This window comes from Symphalangus syndactylus, chromosome 2, assembly GCF_028878055.3.
Source record: "Symphalangus syndactylus isolate Jambi chromosome 2, NHGRI_mSymSyn1-v2.1_pri, whole genome shotgun sequence".
NCBI classification, from domain to species: domain Eukaryota; kingdom Metazoa; phylum Chordata; class Mammalia; order Primates; family Hylobatidae; genus Symphalangus; species Symphalangus syndactylus.
In genome coordinates this window covers 8,255,281-8,273,565 of record NC_072424.2, presented here as the reverse complement: position 1 = coordinate 8,273,565, position 18,285 = coordinate 8,255,281, and the positions used below count along the sequence as shown (strand labels likewise).

The 18,285-nt window shown below is 41.3% G+C and overlaps 1 protein-coding gene across 5 annotated transcripts in view; it reads left to right on the top strand.

Annotated features, from left to right (window-relative positions):
• Positions 1-17,975, top strand: part of GLRX3 (glutaredoxin 3) — a 47,314-nt gene extending 29,339 nt beyond the window's left edge. For 2 of the 5 annotated variants that reach the window (XM_055245355.2, XM_063616517.1), the window contains exons 5-11: positions 947-1,119; positions 1,353-1,414; positions 3,559-3,616; positions 5,705-5,757; positions 8,951-8,990; positions 9,081-9,173; positions 13,457-13,723. In XM_055245355.2, the coding sequence (XP_055101330.1) occupies positions 947-1,119; positions 1,353-1,414; positions 3,559-3,616; positions 5,705-5,757; positions 8,951-8,990; positions 9,081-9,173; positions 13,457-13,507 (530 nt within the window). In that variant the 3' untranslated portion in view covers positions 13,508-13,723. Of the gene's footprint in view, positions 1-946; positions 1,120-1,352; positions 1,415-3,558; positions 3,617-5,704; positions 5,758-8,950; positions 8,991-9,080; positions 9,174-13,456; positions 13,724-14,243; positions 14,512-17,405 lie in introns of those variants that run through there. The other 3 variants (XR_008651478.2, XR_010115379.1, XM_055245361.2) reach the window with 3 other exon arrangements.
• The last annotated feature ends 310 nt before the right edge of the window (positions 17,976-18,285 follow it).

Here is an 18,285-nt window from a genome sequence, read left to right as displayed (position 1 = left end):
AAGAATACTGTCAATCTATTGATAGTTCATATGTAACAACAGAGAAGATAGCTTCAATGATTCACAGATTCAATGTACTGTGTGTATTTTAGACTACAGGAGAACACATGCCTTCTTGATTTTTAATTTATCCTACTTAGAGATAGTGAAGATTGAGAACTACTGAAGTCGGAACTCAGGAAGTAGTAAAATGGCAGTAGAAACGAAACAGCATTGGGTTTTCAGTATAGTCAAGTAGTAGTTAAAAATAACAGTTGTAGAATTTTTTCCTCTGCCCAGAATTGATTCTCGTAGATTCACAACAGAAAGGCTGGGAAGGACTGTCAGAGCGTCAGGTCAGTCTCCTGATTACTAGGAAAGTGCTGAGCGGAGGCCACCCATGGCCTCATCATGTGTCACCTTGGTGGGTGGAGGGAGCAGGTGTCGGATTCAGATTTCTGTTTTTTTTTAAGGACAGGGTCTTGCTCTATCACTCAAACTGGAGGCTGGAGTGCAGTGACAATCTCATAGGTCACTCCAGCTTCAGACTTCTGGGCTCAAGTGCGCCTCTTGCCTCAGTTTCCCCAGTCTCTGGGATTACAGGTGTGCACCATCACCCCCAGGTCTCTGCTTTTTGGCTAGTGCTATTTCTCCTGTGACAAAAAATGTCCATGATACTGAAGAGTAACCAATAAATACACACACCTCCCCCTTTTTTTTTTAATACTCACAGTTGTGTCAAAAAGTTAAGTCATATCTGAGTGTGTGATATGGTTCAAGGTCAAATAAGGGGATCCAGGAATTTATTTTCTCTTTGTATATTATTCAGCCATGCTAATTAACTCACCAGCAAAATAAGGCAGGCGTCTATGTCCTTTAGGTGATATGTACGCTGAACTAATGTATTATCATGTGTGTGTTTCGAGAGAGAGAAGTTAAGTGCTTTATTTTCTTTTTTTGTGTACAGGTTTCAGCAAGCAGATGGTGGAAATTCTTCACAAACATAATATTCAGTTTAGCAGTTTTGACATCTTCTCAGATGAAGAGGTTCGACAGGGACTCAAAGCCTATTCCAATTGGCCTACCTATCCTCAGCTCTACGTTTCTGGAGAGCTCATAGGAGGACTTGATATAATTAAGGTTAGAATTGAGAAGTCTGTGCTTCGTAAAGAAATTCCATTTAGAGCATACTTTTTAAAATGTTGTGATAAATCTAAGATACAGATTTCTTATGAATCTATATTTACTAATAAGAACCTGCAATGAATGCACAGTATTTCTGATTAGTTGATTGATCAGTAATCTGTGTTATGGTATGATCAAGGAGATTTATGTTATAATTTTTTCGTAAAACTGACATGTGCTTATTTTAGGAGCTAGAAGCATCTGAAGAACTAGATACAATTTGTCCCAAAGCTCCCAAATTAGAGGAAAGGTAAGTGTTTTAGAAGGTTTCAAATAGCCTATCATTTAATATGTTAAAAATATTTTAAAGTCCTCAGGTTTTGCATTGCTCTTTCTGTGTAGAAATCAAGGATTTGGTATTTGTGTGCCAGAGGTCATAATTGTTTAGTCACATTAGCCATGCAAACTTTGGCAAACCTAATTTGTATTGGAGAAATTTTAGCACCAACCTAGTGATCATGTGGAGGATCTTCTTTGCTTTTATAGAAATGTCATTGTTTCTGTGGAACAACCAAATTTTGCTTACCTCTCTGCATTTCAGAGCCAGGGTCCGGTTGTTTTGTCACTGCTCCTTGGCGTAACCTCAGCACACTCGTGTTTTCCTGGGTGCAGCCTTGGTGACTGCTGTGGGTGCTGCCCCAACGCCAGAGCACTGAGTGACAAGTGGTGAGTGTGAAAAGCTCATCACCTCGCAGCAAGCTTTGGGCACTTCTCATGGCCTTTCTAGACCACGAGAACTTACACGAACAGATTTTGGAGCTGTGAAACATGTATTTGTTTTATCAAGGATCTCACTTGGCTTTTAGAGAAGTTCTCTTACAGAAATGTTGGACTTTGGTGTGTAAGGCAACTTAATGAGATTTTTATTGCAGTAAATGTGAATTAATATAGAACTTTAAAAAGGAATTTATTATATCAGCAATCAGCCATTCATAGTTGGGGCTGGAGATTGTAAGATAAACCTTCCTTTGGTAATTTTTTTTTTGCCATGTAACATCTTGAGAATTTCTAAAAGTGTTTAATAATAAATACATTTGTCTGTTGTTAATTAATAATTTCTGTAAACAGTGTTCATTCCATGTATGTCAGGCTGATCTTTGAGTGCCGCATTCTGTCCTGTGGTTTGTACCATTTCCTGTGTTGTTCATGAGAAAATGATGCTCCTCATCCCTTTGTTGACTCTGGGCGTCTTCATGTGTGGTTCTTGCCTGTAGCCTGGTGATGCCCTTGGCCCATGGAGGCTGTGTGGTCTCCAAAGACAGCCATGTTTTTTATATGCTTGTATTTGCTGTTCAGTTGATTTTTCTTTTCTGCTGAGTACACTTGCTGCTGTTAATGGCCTTGTCTCCATCAGACTCCATTTTCCTAATGTGCTGCTTCTAAATCTGTGCTTGCAGACACCAAAAGGTAACTGGCTAGAATTATGTAGGAAGTAAACTTCAGCTTATTTTGAGTAATAGTTTAAAGGGCTCCTAGTGAGCAGAGTGCAGGAAGTGGAGTTCATGGACTTGTGACGTGTATTTTGGCAGTACATTGTGAGCTGTGGTTCCCTGTATCCAGGTGGCTGGGTTAGTTGGGTTGTCAGGGTGAGCGTCGTATTCCTATGTCTGTTCCTATTTTTCTCAACTTGAGCTAATCCCACTCGGTTGGCAATGTAAGTGATACAGCTTTGTGCACGATTTATGCATTTCGTTTGGGATGAGTTTATAAGGAGATTTTTGAGCTGTGAATTGGGAGAACATGGTGGCGTGACCCCATAGGGCTTAGGTTCTTTAGTGACCCATTGTCCCAACACTGACTTTTCTTGAGATTTGTGACTAAACTTGTGGCTGTATACAGATAATTAAAATTCCTGACAGCATGTTAGATTATGATATTTGAAAGACTGTATAAAATATAAAACATAATGTTAAGATGAGAGAATTTGATTTTAGTATCTGGCATTAGTTGATGTTCTGAGGTTTAACGCTGTCACCCTGCAGTCCGACCTTGTGAGCTTTACACGTGTACAGTGGTATGCAGCATCATGATGGAAGATGGTGCACACAAGATCTAGTTCTGGAAGTTTTGGATGGGCTTAATATATAGGCCCTTTATTGAACAATTCCTTACTGAATTGGTTATTATTATTATTTTTTTATTACTGTGAGTTGATGGGCTTAAATTGCAACTTGAAGGAACATTCGTTGCCTTAAAAGCCATATTGTGTTTTACAGTGGCTTAGGGAGAGAATGAAATCAAGGAAAATGTCAACGCATTTGCTTGTTTAATACCACTCAAAGCTGTGAACTGTCATCCTGCCATCCCTCAAATATGCATGTTACTCACGAAGCGGAGGAAAAGTGGTGTTGCATAATTGAGCTGAGCCGTTTTATATCAATTTTCTCTCTTTAGGCTCAAAGTGCTGACAAATAAAGCTTCTGTGATGCTCTTTATGAAAGGAAACAAACAGGTAAAGAACTCAAAAATGGTTTTATTTGTAATTTCTTTTGATGTTAACATCTGCAACAAGGGGACAGTTAAATCTCTTTTTCCTAGCTTTAGCTAATGAAGCTGTAGCGGTATCAGGAAGTTATCCAGGCCTTAATTGGTGCTTACGGAGATCAAACAAAGTAATCTACATTTTGCTTGACTTTATCATCAACATCTCAGTGGGGTGCATTTCTTTCTATTGCCAAACTTTGTCAGCTAACGTGGTCAACACTGTTAACACTTTACTGGTTGTATGAGTTGTTATTTCATTATCCTTTGTTTGAGTTTGTGGACTGTTGGAGCGTGCAGCTGAGTCACTGGACTTCCTGAATGCAGGGAAGCTGGTCGTGCTTGGGTTTGCACCCCTAGATTGTCCTTTTGTGACAGTGGAGGAGCAAACCCTGGCTGCAGCAGGTGTGCTCTGTGTGTGTTTGATGAATGAGTGAAATGGTCAGCAATTCTCATTTGTAATGGGATGGTTCTTGTAGCTTTCTGATGCAAGTACATATTGATTGTGCGTCATTTTGAATATCAAGTTTGATAGATTACTTCCACCAATAGTTTGAGCAGAACTAATTTTCTTTCAGATTGAGTCCAGAGTGGTAATTTCCAGAAACCAGCCATACACATTTATATCATATTTTGTAGTTTTCATAGCAATTGAACTTCTACTTAATTCTCAATCAGTTGTTGAAGTAGGCAGGGTTGGACAGACTTTGGCCTATTTTAAAGATAAAGAAACCAAAGCTTTGAAAGGTGAGGCTGTTGGAATAAAGAAACTGCCTCACTTGTTAGCGAGATGCACCGGGCAAGTGACACAGAGAACCACTTTGCTCATTGGGAAAGGGACACAGTACTTCACAGGGCAGACTCTGGTTGCCATAACTATTGTGTAAGTTAACATAACTAGTATAATGAAGCTAATTAGTTGACATAACTGGTTAATATAATTAGGTAATGAAAGTAACAGTAACAAAGAAAATGTTAATATAAATTTCAGCATGTTGGAAACATCAGGTTAGGGCCTATATTCTTTGATTTTGGTTCAGTGTATTGAAACAATAGAGGAAGTTAATAATTCCTAGTAATGACAAAGTGACATTTTTTCTTATTCTCGGTAATTGTTTAAGTGGATATTTATTCTCAAAACTGTTTTTTTTCTGGAAACCTAGAAGGTATTAATACATTTTGGAAACAGTGTTATTAGGGCTATTAAAATGTTTACATGGTACCATATCTTTTCCACAAGATTGCTGGAATTTGGAGTCCTGTGGCATGAAAAAAGCTTAAGATTTTCATAAACTCAAAAAAGTGTTAGTATTCTGTAATGTAAAAATAAATGAGGCTGGGTGCGGTAGCTCATGCCTGTAATTCCAGCACTTTGGGAGGCCAAGGCAGGTGGATCCTGAGGTCAAGAGATGGAGAACATCCTGGCTAACATGGTGAAACCCCATCTTTACTAAAAATACAAAAAATTTGCTGGGCGTGGTGGTGCGCGCCTATAGTCCCAGCTGCTCGGGAGGCTGAGGCAGGAGAATCGCTTGAACCTGGGAGGTGGATGTTGCAGTGAGCTGAGATCGCACTCCAGCCTGGGGACAGAGTGAGACTCCATCTCAAAAAAAAAAAAAAAAAAGAAAGAAAGAAAAGAAAAAGAAAAATGGGAGTCAGAATCCAGTTGGAAATGGAAAAATAATTGTCATAATCATTGCAAAAAGACTAAGTGAGTTAAGATCATTTTGCATGAGTGAAGTAAAGAATGAACTGAAATCTCTGTAGAAAATCTAGGTTTCACTTAGAGGAACTTTTTGACCACAGAGATTATAAACTTGGAACACATGTCATCCCAAGTGGTTACAAACCAAAGGAAGTCTGTGGGTCACTTGTGCATAGGTTGATGTGTACATGGGTTCGTACTTGAAGAGGGGATGAGCAGAAGTTCTGGGAGCTGAGTGAAAGTAGTGGCAGCTATGCTGGACAAGTGTTGTGCTGGTTGACAAGAGTATTAGGTACAACCATGCTGCTTGGGTCATATAAAAATTGTAATCTTTGCAAATTTTTTTTCATTTAGGAAGCAAAATGTGGATTCAGCAAACAAATTCTGGAAATATTAAATAGTACTGGGTATGTAAATGTTGTTTTCAAATGGTGTATTAAAAAAATTCCAACCTGGCCAGGCGTAGTGGCTCACGTATATAATCCTAACATTTTGGGGGGCTGAGGCAGGAATATTGCTTGAGCCCAGGTGTTTGAGACCAGCCTAGACAACATAGTGAGACCCCATCTCCACAAAAAATAAAAAAACTAGCCAGGCATGGTCACATACATCTGTGGTCCCAGCTACTTGAGAGACTGAGGTGGGAGGATCACTGGAGTCTTGGAGGGTGAGGCTGTAGTGAGCTGTGATTGCACCACTGCACTCAGCCTGGGTGACAGAGCAAGACCCTGTCTCAAAAAAAAGAAAAAATGTTTCAACTTTTCAGTTCTGCCACTGATGCTTTTCAGTTGTAATGTCTATTTCCATAAATATCTGTACTTTCTTTATTTTTTGCTATATTGTTTTATGAATGCCTTTACTTAGATCAAAATAGTATTTTCTGGCCAGTGTCAGCCTATTAGTAACATAAAGGAGGTCCTTAGGTAACCTTTGGAATAACTATTTGTCTACTTTCCCAGAGGAAAGTGTATAACTGAGTCCTCACCATGCATAAAGACATTTCAGGGGAATATATTATAGGTAGTTTTAAATTTTTCCCAAATATTCTAGTTGCTAAACAATACAGAAAGCTGAGGGGCGCATATTAAGGTCCATTACCTGGATCCTTGAGGTAGCGCAAGTTAAACTGCAGTGCTCCTGGTTTTGATGTGCTCAGTGGTGAAGCTGTCAGGTAAGAACATTGCCATTGATTTTTGTGGTTAAAAACAAAAGCACTTATTTGGAGATATACAGCACATGTTCTGTAGGGTTTGTCAGATATTTTTGTTTATTTCTCATTTCATGATTGCATCTTTTAAAAATCATCTATTCTGACTGTAACTTTAAATAAATTACTTTCAAGTAATCTTTGATATACTTCAAAGATCTATTCAAAATAGTTGAATAGCACAGGTTGAATACAATTTCAAGGACATAAAAAGAATATGGGGCCAGGCACAGTGGCTTACACCTGTAATCCCAGCACTTTGGGAGGCCGAGGTGGGTGGATCACTTGAGGTCAGGAGTTCGAGACCAGCTTGGCGAACATGCTGAAACCCCGCCTCTACTAAAAATACAACAATTAGCCGGGTGTGGTGGCGCACACCTATAATCCCAGCCACTCAGGAGGCTGAGGCCTGGAGAATCCCTTGAGTCTAGGAGGTGGAGGTTTCAGTGAGCTGAAACCACGCCACTACACTCCAGCCTGGGTGACAGTGACACTCTGTCTCAAAAAAAAAGATGTGGTTTTTTTTTTTTAGATTATTATGACATTTTATAGAGGCAAGTATAGTCAGTTTATTGTAATTGTAACTTCAAGCCCGTTCCTTTCTTCACCCCTGCCCTGGGCCGTACAGTGGGGGCTGGCTTGTTTTTGGTCATTTTTGATTTTCCCCTTTCTTTGTCGACCCTGTGCTGCAGCTCCACAGTCCATCCCTCTCTAGCGGCATCAGGTTCCTCAGGTGTCTTCTGAGCCGACACACTGGGCCTGACCCAGCTCATGTCTTTGGTGGAACATCTTGGTAACTTGGCTTTCTATCCCGTATCTGTCTAATCTCCATTGTATTGAAAGCACCCTGTTGTCGCAGAGAGCAGGAGGATGTTTTGGGAGAGAATGACCTCCCAGCTCCGGACTTGCTAAGCATGATTGACCCTAGGATGAGTGAGGCCATCCAGGACCTTAGCTTCTTTTAACGTGAACAGACCATGCTCTTGCTGGGAGTCAAAAGTATGTGGAGAAAACTCCTTTTTACTTTTTCTCATTTCTTATCTTGTCCTTTAGTAGCCAAAATACACATGCATGAGTGGCTGAGAACCAAGTGTATACTGAGGTTTGAAAGGTACCCTTTATGAATAACTTTTAGGAAGTTTGTTGGCTGTTAGGACTCCACATACATACTCTTGGGCCCAGTGCTTCCTGGATCCTTTATGAATAGTTGTTTAACTCATTGTTTTTATCACAGTATTAAGAGATCTGCCACCTTTAGTTAGTCCAACTTGAACAAAGACTTACATTGGGGTTTTTAAAAAGCATTAGGTTTACGTTAGGGTCTTTTTTTGTTCTTCTTTCAAACATTCCTTTTATGGTAATTGCTTCTGATTTATCCCGTCATTTAGTTTTTTTGACTGTTCCCTGCACCATAGACAGTTTCCTTGGGAACTTGTTTACTAAATAAGATTTCCCTATGATAGTTTCAGTTTTATGGAAAGTCTAGTGTTTTTTACATGTAGCATTTTCTTTGGCCACCTTTGGGAATTGCACCTGTACCCTCAGGCACCCTGCAAGGATTTAGGCATACATGCTTGCTAACTTGACCACCTAACGGTGAAATCGCTCTGAGTAGGTACAGTTGGATATTCATGCAGTGATTTTTCATTCTTTGTACAAGTAATGTTCATTGTACGGTATAAAGCCACAAAGCTTTCATTGGCCTTTTGTACATTAAAAACAGCACCCTCTCTGAAATAAGTTTAAGTGTGGAAAGCATGTCTCTTGCTAAGGTGGAGGGAGCTGGCAGCGTGGTTGTCATCCGGCTGCTGAGCCCTCCAGCCTCTGTCCACGAGCACTACCATCCTGCTCCATGGGCAGCTTCCAGGAGGTTAAGAAGCAGCAGCCTGGGGTGGGTTAGATATTAGAAGTGGGTGAGAGTGTTCAGTTAACGAAGGCTCATGCAGTTGGGGGTGTGGGTCTGACCCAGGGGTTGGCAAGTTGCAGCTGGCTGGCCATTTTTGTAAATAAAGTTATATTGGCACATAGCCACATCCCTTCATTTATACCTTGTCTGTGGCTGCTTTTATGCTGCCCAGCAGAACCGAGCAGTTGCAGCAGAGACTGTCTGGCCTGTAAAGCCTGAAGTGTTTACTGTCACACTCTTTAAGAAGAAGTTTGCCCACCCCTGGTCTAACCCAATATTGTCTGGAGAAAAATCCAGATAAAGTCGTGTGTTGGAATGACTCTGTGTAGTACCAGATTAAGAAGTAAAATCATTTCCATTGGTCTGTAGTACATTTTGTTAGCAATGAAACGGTTTTCTTGATTATTTTAAAAACATCAAATGCATAGAGGTTTTACAATTTGATTTAACTGTATTTCCAGTTAAAATGTCTTCTCTTTTTTTGCAGTGTTGAATATGAAACATTCGATATATTGGAGGATGAAGAAGTAAGTTCTGTGTTTGATGTTTCACCCTTGTCTTAGCTTTAATCATAAGGGCCTGATAGGATGCTTTCAGGATTCCTGTTGTTTCTTTAGGTTCGGCAAGGATTAAAAGCTTACTCAAATTGGCCAACATACCCTCAGCTGTATGTGAAAGGGGAGCTGGTGGGAGGATTGGATATTGTGAAGGTAAGGCCAGTTCTTCTGCTGTTCTAAAGAATGGAAAAGATTTTGGTATGTTTAAAAATAATTTCATATTGAATGGAAACTTGAGAGTTGTTTTTGACTCCTGTTTCCAGCCTGACTCTCAGACATTTCTAGACCAGTATCACTGTTTCTGTATGCATGAGTACCCTGCCATTCTCACTGTCCCCACGCGGCAGCCTGTTCTCACTTCCACCTGAACTAACCATTGCATCTCCTTTCTGTGGGGCGATCTTCCCTGTCACTTGTTAGATCCTGCTTCAGCTCCCAGCCAACAAATTATTTCTTCTTGCCTTACTTACCTGCCCTTGGGTGCATGGAGTGACAGCAGTGTGAGGCCTGTGGCCCAGTGCTGCCTATCCTTGCCACAGAGGCCGAAGATCACTGCCCCTGGTCCCCCGAAAGAAAAAATGTAGGTCCCTTTTTGGTTTTCAGATGCTTGGAAATCTGTTATCTGTTAGATTGTGTTTTAGATAAGACACCATTTCTTATGTATCTTGAGTCCTTCCTGATGCTTTGTGTATTTTAGGAGTTCAGTAAATGGTTGTTGGATGGATAAGTGACTTTACTTCTTGATTGAGTTTTAAATGGATGTTACTTTGCATGTATTTAATGTCTAGAATTTAGGGCAGGCCCACCAACTAGCACCTGTGTGCTCCGTAGCTCTTTGATTAGCCCAAAACAATGAACAGAAGCTGTAGCTTTAATATCTACACACAGGCCCCACTGCATCCCAGGCCCACTGTGGGCATGGTGGCATCGAGGAGGGTGGTACCTGGTTGGGTATAGAGAGGAGCTAGACAGGAATGCTGGGCAGGAATGCCAGGTTCTGCTCAGGGACATGAACAAAACTGCCCCGAAAAGTGGGCTGCTGACTGCCCTCAGGCCTTCCTCTTGCCTCAATCCATTAGAGAATTTTCTCTGAGGTCAGATCTTCGACTTTTTATGTGGAAACCAAATAGCAAGTAGTACTACTTCCAGTTATGTTGTAAAATAAAAGTTTTTTTGTTTTTTTGTTTTTTTTAATTTTTTTTTTGAGACAGAGTTTCACTCTTGTTCCCTGCTGGAGTGCAATGGTGCAATCTCGGCTCACTGCAGCCTCTGCCTCCCAGGTTCATGTGATTCTCCTGCCTCAGCCTCCTGAGTAGCTGGGATTACAGACACCCGCCACCACGCCCCACTAATTTTTGTATTTTTAGTAGAGATGGGATTTCACCATGTTGGCCAGGCTGGTCTTGAACTGCTGACCTCAGATGATCTGCCCACCTTGGCCTCCCAAAGTGCTGGGATTACAGGCATGAGCCACCGTGCCCGGCCAAAATAAAAGTTTTTAACACGTGCTTTTGTAAAGTGAAGCACTAGCCTACCACTGAAATGACATCAGCACTTTGGACCAATATGTTTTATAAAAACAAAGCTTGAGTTCCATTGACGCAGAGGCTGTTTTTGTCTTCAGTGCCCTCTGTGTAGGTTTTGTTTCCTGTGGAGTTCCAGGTTTGATATACTCTTAAACAAGCCAGTGAGACATTTTTCCTGGGGAATGGTCTCACTCCTGGAGGGAAAAATTTTTAAGACTATAGCTCTTGAATAGCCCTGAAGCAGCAAAAACAGATCTGCATTTGTTTCTTCCCTCCCTCCCTCCCTCCCTCTCTCCCTCTCTCCCTCCCTCCCTCCCTCTCTCCCTCTCCCCCTCTCCCTCTCTCTCTCTCTGTATATATATATATATAATCTTATTTTTGTAAGACACAAACAGTACTCGAAACCCCAAATACTCTTGAGCCTGTTCTTGTCTGAGTGTTTTATAGCCTGTACCTTAGCCATTGGTAACTCTTGGGAAGATACAATCAATAAATCTCATTTAATTCTAAAGCTAAGCTGCGTGGGTAACTTCTTTTTAGTTATATAACAGAGTGTTATGTGATTTTTTTATGTTCACGTGCTAAGAACATATACATTTGAAATGTGTGATATTGTTAACGTTTTTCCTTGAGAAGATACATGGAATAGCTCTTACGATGCCATTTTGATCTGTTTCTTGCAGAATGCAGTTCTTCATGTTCAGTTCAATTAAAAGATGTTTGAAATGGTCTAATCTGGCTGGCCTCTTTGGAGCAATGAGCGTTTGTTTTGTTGAATGAGGGACTGGATAATGATTTAGTTACTCAGGGGCCAATCTAATGTCCTGAGAAAATTGTGAGTTGTTATTGCCTCTGAAGAGTAAACGGTTCACTACTGCTGTTGCAGAATGTTTGGTCTTAAGACAGTTTGTTGAGAGAGATTTAGAAGATTTGGTTAGGTTTAGACGTTCCACCTGCCGGCTCACATTAGCAGCGGTGAGGATGGTGAGGACTGCCTTATTTGGCACACTCCCAATGTTCAGGCACACTGCTTTGGTGCTTTAAGAGGCTGCTTCACGCAATCTCCCAAGCAGCCTCAGAGAGCAGAATTCTTCTCAGTCAGTAGTTGAGGAAACAGAGACATGGAGAGGTCAGGTGAATTGTCCACCATCCCATAACTAGTAAGCCATTGAGTCCACATTCCACCTAAGGGCCACCTGCCCTTGCCCACTCAGCTGTGTGGTCCTCTCCGTGCCTTCTTGAGTGTGTGCTCAGAAAAGTCCTGCTGGGTCACTTGGAGGGGCAGGGTGTCTGCTCGTTGAATAGGTAGAAGAAGATCCCTATACATGACTGAAAGCCGTCTGGGTTTTGTGTGACAGCATCATTCCTATTTGAATTTCATCCAGAGAGGAGGTCATATGGATTTTAATGGTTTTATTGATTGATGTTTATGCTGTTCAGTGATAACCTGAAATGTTATATCATATTAAATGTTTCTTTAAACCAGAAAATCTTATTTATCACATCTCTCCTTTCAAACTTGGTGTCTATAGTCCAGATTTTAAATCTGAAAAACAGGCACAAGGAGCATGGCGCCTGTACTGCAGTTCCAGTCAACCTAGTGGTAGCTCTTTTGATGCCATGTCTGTTTCTGAATTGTTAGGTCTTTTTAATGGTTTCTGCCTTTCCCTGTTACTGGTACTCTAGCTTTTCCTGAGGCAGAGATGTATTCCCAGGTTGGGTTTCAATAGCAAAGCCTGATTCCTCTCTGTGAGTGGAAGAACGGGAGGGGAACAAGCATCACATTTGAGTAGACTTTTAATGTCACACTGCTTTTTTTTTTTCTTTTTTTTTGAGACAGAGTCTCACTCTGTCACCCAGGCTGGAGTGCAGTGGTGCAGTCTTGGCTCTTGGGTCACTGCACCCTCCACCTTCTGGCTTCAAGCAATTTTCATGCCTCAGCCTCTTAAGTAGCTAGAATTACAGGCACATGCCACCACGCCCACCTGGCTAATTTTTTTTTTAATAGAGATGGGTTTTGTCATGTTGGCCAGGCTGGCTTCGAACTCCTGACTTCAAATGATCTGCCCCCTCGGCCTCTTAAAGTGCTGGGATTATAGGTGTGAGCCACTGTGCCCAGCCACATTACTTCATTTTTCAGCCTTGAAAGTCACTTGATTTATTTTCCTTATTTATTGCTATAGTTTAAATAGGGGGCTTCACTGGCTCCAGTTGCTGCATTTCCTAGTACTAAACAAGCTGTTGGTTTTAGGATACCTTAACTTCATTTATTTGTTTATGAATGAATGAATGAATGAATGAGATGGAGTCTCGCTCTAGCCCAGGCTGGAGTGCAATGGCATGATCTTGGCTCACTACAACCTCCACCTCCCGGGTTCAAGAGATTCTCCCTGTCTCAGCCTCCTGTGTAGCTGGGATTACAGGTGCCCACCACCATGCCCAGCTGATTTTTGTATTTTTAGTAGAGACGGGGTTTCACCATGTTGGCCAGGCTGTTCTCCAACTCCTGACCTCAGGTGATCTGCCCTCCTCGGCCTCCCAAAGTGCTGGGATTACAGGCATGAGCCACTGCACCCAGCCTTATTTATTTAAGAGACAGATTTCACCATGTTGGTCAGGCTGGTCTTGAACTCCTGGCCTCAAGCTATCTGCCCGCCTTGGCCTCCCAAAGTGCTGGGATTACATTTGTGAGCCACCACACCTGGCCAAGAATACCTTGTTAATTTTTTAACCTGATAGTGTATTCAGGGTTTATGGCTCATTTAGTTTGAGAGTGTTAAGAGACTGGAGTTTTAATCCAATAGGTGTTTCTTTTGGTTCTCAAATATACATACAAGCTGTGATTGTTTAGATGTTTCCATCTTTTTATGTATGCATATACATATTATTATTATTGTTTTTTATTTTTAGGAACTGAAAGAAAATGGTGAATTGCTGCCTATACTGAGAGGAGAAAATTAATAAATCTTAAACTTGGTGCCCAACTATTGTAAGAAATATTTAATTACATTGGGAGCAGTTCATGATTTAGTCCTCAGAAATGGACTAGGAATAGAAAATTCCTGCTTACTCAGTTACATGTTTTGTGTATTTCACAATGTCGTGATAAATAAATGTATGTTACATTTTTTTCCCACCAAAAATAGAATGCAATAAACATCTTCAAATTATGAACAATAAGTGTATGAAAAAAGTGTATCTTTACAGCAATATTAAACATACAGCTACTATAATTAACCCACCTTAAATCTCTTTTTCTTAGTACATGAGTATCTTCTAGCAGTTAAGAAAGGCAGTCGTCAGAAAATGGAGAACTGTGGCGGAATGCAGTACACAACAGTATTTAGGACAGACAACTCCTTTGCCAACACAATGGCTCCCCTCGCTGGTGAAAGATCTCTTTACAGCTTAGGAAAAACAACGGAAATTAGTTTCTGATGTCATTGCTGAGCTTGGCACTGGTTAAATTGCAGAGGCAGTGTAGGATGTCTGCAGGTTTACAGACTCATTTCACAAGGCACCAGTAGTGAATTATCAAGAAACATTTAAGAGGAAAATGATTTCTCATTGAATGTGGTACAACAAGCACTTTTTTCATAAGGTCTAGAAGAATGAGTAGTCATGACAAAGAATGGAAAAGTATTGTCGTTTGTTGTAAGCATCACTACTTTTTTTTTTTTTTTTTTTTTTTTTTCAGACGGGGTCTGGCTCTGTCACCCAGGCTGGAGTGCAGTGGCACGATTATGGCTCACTGCAGCCTCGACTTCTTGGGGCCAAGCGATCCTCCTGCCTCAGCCTTCTGAGTAGCTGGGACCACAGGCGTGCACCACCATGCCCACCTAATTTTTTTTATTTCTTGTAGAGATGAGGTCTCCTGCCTCAGCCTCCCAAAGTGCTGGAATTTACAGGTAGGACCACCACACTTGGTCCACTTACTTATAATAAACATTGATTTGGTCCTTCAAGTTCCTTTGGTCCTTCTATTGAGAACAGTTTGAAGTCCATGAAAATTTTAACAATAATTTTGATCCTGAATCTAACATATTTGAAAAATAGTTGCTCCACTAGGCTTCCACAGTGCAGGCTTCAAATGGGATGGCTAAATTCACCTCATGGTTCTTAGTTTTTTTGTACTTGTGGCACATTCTCTTCATATATTACCCCACCCTGTTTGTTTGGGCAGTTAAGAGGCTGGCACTGTCTGGTGGTGATAAGGAAAGGGAAACAGAAGTCAGTAATTCAGACAAGAATAAACAGGATGAAATGCATCTATTCCTAGGGAAGATTAGCCCACCACCTCCACACTGCTGCTGTCTCTTCAGCTCAGGCTGTTTTTCTCTGTTTTGATTGTGTAAAGAGTAGAGTGCTGATTTGTGTGTTACAGAGGCTGGTCTGTACAAGTCATAAAGCTCGATATGGCCCTGCTTCCTGCTAGGTGTCAGGACATCCATGATGGTGGATTTTCTTGGCATTCTGTGTAATTAGATAAGGCTGTTTATAGCATTGGTCCATGAGAACTTCCTTGTTTCTATTTAAAATGAAAATCATTGTATAAGTAACAGTTCTTAAATACAGATAGAATTTTAACTGAAATTTTATGAAGCCATTGGCTGCAGGGATGTGTGTCATGGAGGAGGGCTCCATACTTTTTTGGTATACTTACCTCAAACTTAAATCATTTGCATACTGCTTTTTCTCTAAGTGCCAACCGTCCTAGTATATTTTCTAAGTCAACTTTTAATTTCACTTTATCCTAAGCAAGAATATCTTTGCCATCACAGATTCAGTAAGCTTATTTTTTTCTAATGCACATACAAATAAATAAAATGCACAACTTTTAACATAAATGGCTACCTCCAATTTGGGAAATACTCTTCTGGCCAGAGGCCGTTGCTCTGATAATGTCATGTGGTCAGTGCATTTTAGGAAGACCTCCTTTCCCTTTGGTTGACTCCTGCAGGACATAAGATACCAGTGATGTTATCCTTTGTTGAGCCATCCTGTTTTGAGTCAGGATGAGTGTTGAGAGTTTTTGGGGAGTTGCTCCTGGGTCCTATATGAATTTATCCTCTTAAATTCTGGTGGTCATTGGCTCCACTGACTCCAGGTAAGTTGGGGTGACAGTGCAGCGTATTTCTATTTTCTAGTTGTTTCTGGCCAGACATGGGGAAGGTCAAGACATCTTGTTCATGCAGACGGATTGATGGCCATTCCTAATCTGCTTTTATTAGTGTATTTTAGGAAGTAAAGTAAGATTCTTGAGCTCAACTGAACTTCCCCTATTGAATTTTCTAACAAAAGAGTTTGCATATGGGTTTATAATTGAGCCTGCTCTTGTAGAAATGTTTTATCAGAATTGAAATCCTCTCCGATCCTCAAATTCTAGAGACAAAGTTGTTTTCTGAATTTGAGAAATCGGTTCACAAGGAAAGGTGACAATGTCATTTGGATGTTGTCCCACACGTGAGGCCTCATTGGGTGCTTGTGGTGGGAGGGACCCTCCAGGCAGGTTTTGTATGGAGGGTTTTCATGTCTGGGCACATTTCTGTCCCGAGAAGCACTGCTGCGCTTTTGGGAGCGTGGACCCTGGCCAGAGCCTGTGGCCAGCTCTGCCTGCCCTCCCTTTCTCGGCCTGCTCTGTTGAGTATGTAGTGGGGCTTTGTGTGGCATCCTGCCACAGGTTAAAGCTGCGTGGTGCTTAGGATAGAGCTGGTGCTGTGGGGAGGCTCTCGATGATGGGGGCTGCCATCTATTTGCCTGTTAAGTCTTAGAAACCAAACCTCAAATGTCAGAATTTCCTTTCTAGAAGAGGCTGGTTGAATAGGAACCAGAAAGGCCCTCATACAGGCAGGGCTGTCACTCCTCTTGACTTGTGTGTTTGTGCCTTCCTTGTAGGAAGGCTTCTTAGGGAATTGGTGTCTGTTTAGGGGAAATAAGCCTGCAGGAATGAATTTTTTTTTTTTTTTAATAAAAACTCTTGATCAAAAATGGAAAGAAAAACTACAACCAGTGAAACAGGCTAGGTAGTTTGTGGAATTCTCCTTTGCATGTGAGGGGAGAAAGCAGCTCTCTCAAGGGCACAGCTACAGGTTGGGAGCTGTGGCTTCCATCCAGGGTCTGCGACACCCAAACCTTAGGCTTGCCCCTCCTGGGAGGCCTCCCCCCAGAGCTATGTGTGATGCAGTTGCCTTTTTACCTGCGGTGAGAAACTGGTGAATTGCCAGGATTCTGGCTCTGGCTTCAGTCTGCCCCTTTCCTGGGGATTAGAGGGCATTAACCCTACTTCCTACAGCCAAGCAGTTCTTCCTCATGACTCTACTTTCTAACTCCAGGAGTTGACTGATTGATTTGAAGACCGCCTTGTTGATGAATGTGTTGAAACTTGCTATCATAATGTAAATGCTCCTTAATAAAATAACAGGACCTGGTGGGTTCATTTGCCTTGCCCACGTGTGACTTACATGTTTTTGCCTTTTTTCGTTGAACACTGAGCCTTGCAGAACCATCAGGAAGTCCACCTTGGTCCCACTGGATTGATCACTAAGAAGGAAGGAAAAAAATTATTTGCCATTTCCATTCTTTACAAAAATGTCTTAAGTCTACGAGGAGTAGATTAAAAAATACCATGTTTTTATAATTAGAAAGCCTCATTTTAATAACTTAAAAAATGTTTAATCTCTGAAACAACTGTAATACATTTTAAGTGCTTGGTAATCATTATCTGCCTTATTGGAAAGAATTATATAAATAAGACCTATCTTGACAGTCAAAAGTTAAAAGCTTAAGATTGCAATATGAAACATGATTTCTGGTTTAGTTTTTAAAGTAAAATCAGCTTTCTTTTCTTTTGTTTTTTGAGACAGGGTCTCCTCTGTCACCCAGGCTGGAGTGCAGTGGTGCAATCATGGCTCACAGCATCCTTCCTCCCAGGCTCAAGATCCTCCCCCCTCAGCCTCCTCAGTAGCTGAGATGACAGGCATGTGCCACCATGCCTGGCTGTGTTTTGATTTTTTTTTGTAGAGATGAAGTCTCACTGTGTTGCCCAGGCTGGTCTCAATCTCCTGGGCTCAAGTGATCCTCCCACCTCAGCCTCCCAAAGTGTTGGGATTACAGGCCTGAGCCACCATGCCTGACCTAAGATCAGTTTTCTTAAATTTGACAGTTGCTACTTTTCAAAATTCAAACCTTTCTAAATAAAAGTAAGTTGATTATTTGCAGATGAATTCTTGTTTTATACACATTTCAGATGTTGACTTTGAGGACCTAGACCCTTCCCTTTTTGTCTAGTCGCATTTCCTTCCTCATGGCCGTCCACCAATGATTGAATCAGCGTCAACATGAACAGTTTCTCTTGCGGCTTTGGCTCTTCTTTTCTGAAGGCTCCTGTGTCACATAGACTTAAATAAATCTTATGCTTTTCTCTTGTTAATCTCTTTTGTTATAGGAGTGTCGGCTGTGCCCCTTGTGATGGATGAGGAAAGGTATCCACCTTTCTGAATCAGACATAAGCTGCAGTAGCTTCCTGATGCCTCATTCACCAGGATGGGTAACTTTAAAGACAAGTTTCATAACTGGCATCCCATCTGGTTTCAGAGTCTTGGGGGCTTTTTTCATACAGCTTTGTCTGATACTTAGAGACATTCAGATTCAGAAAACATGAGTTCAGTTAGCTCATGGGCCGGGCACATTGCACTGACTCACGGAAAGCAGCAGAATACCTTGAGGAAGGAGTCTTGGTG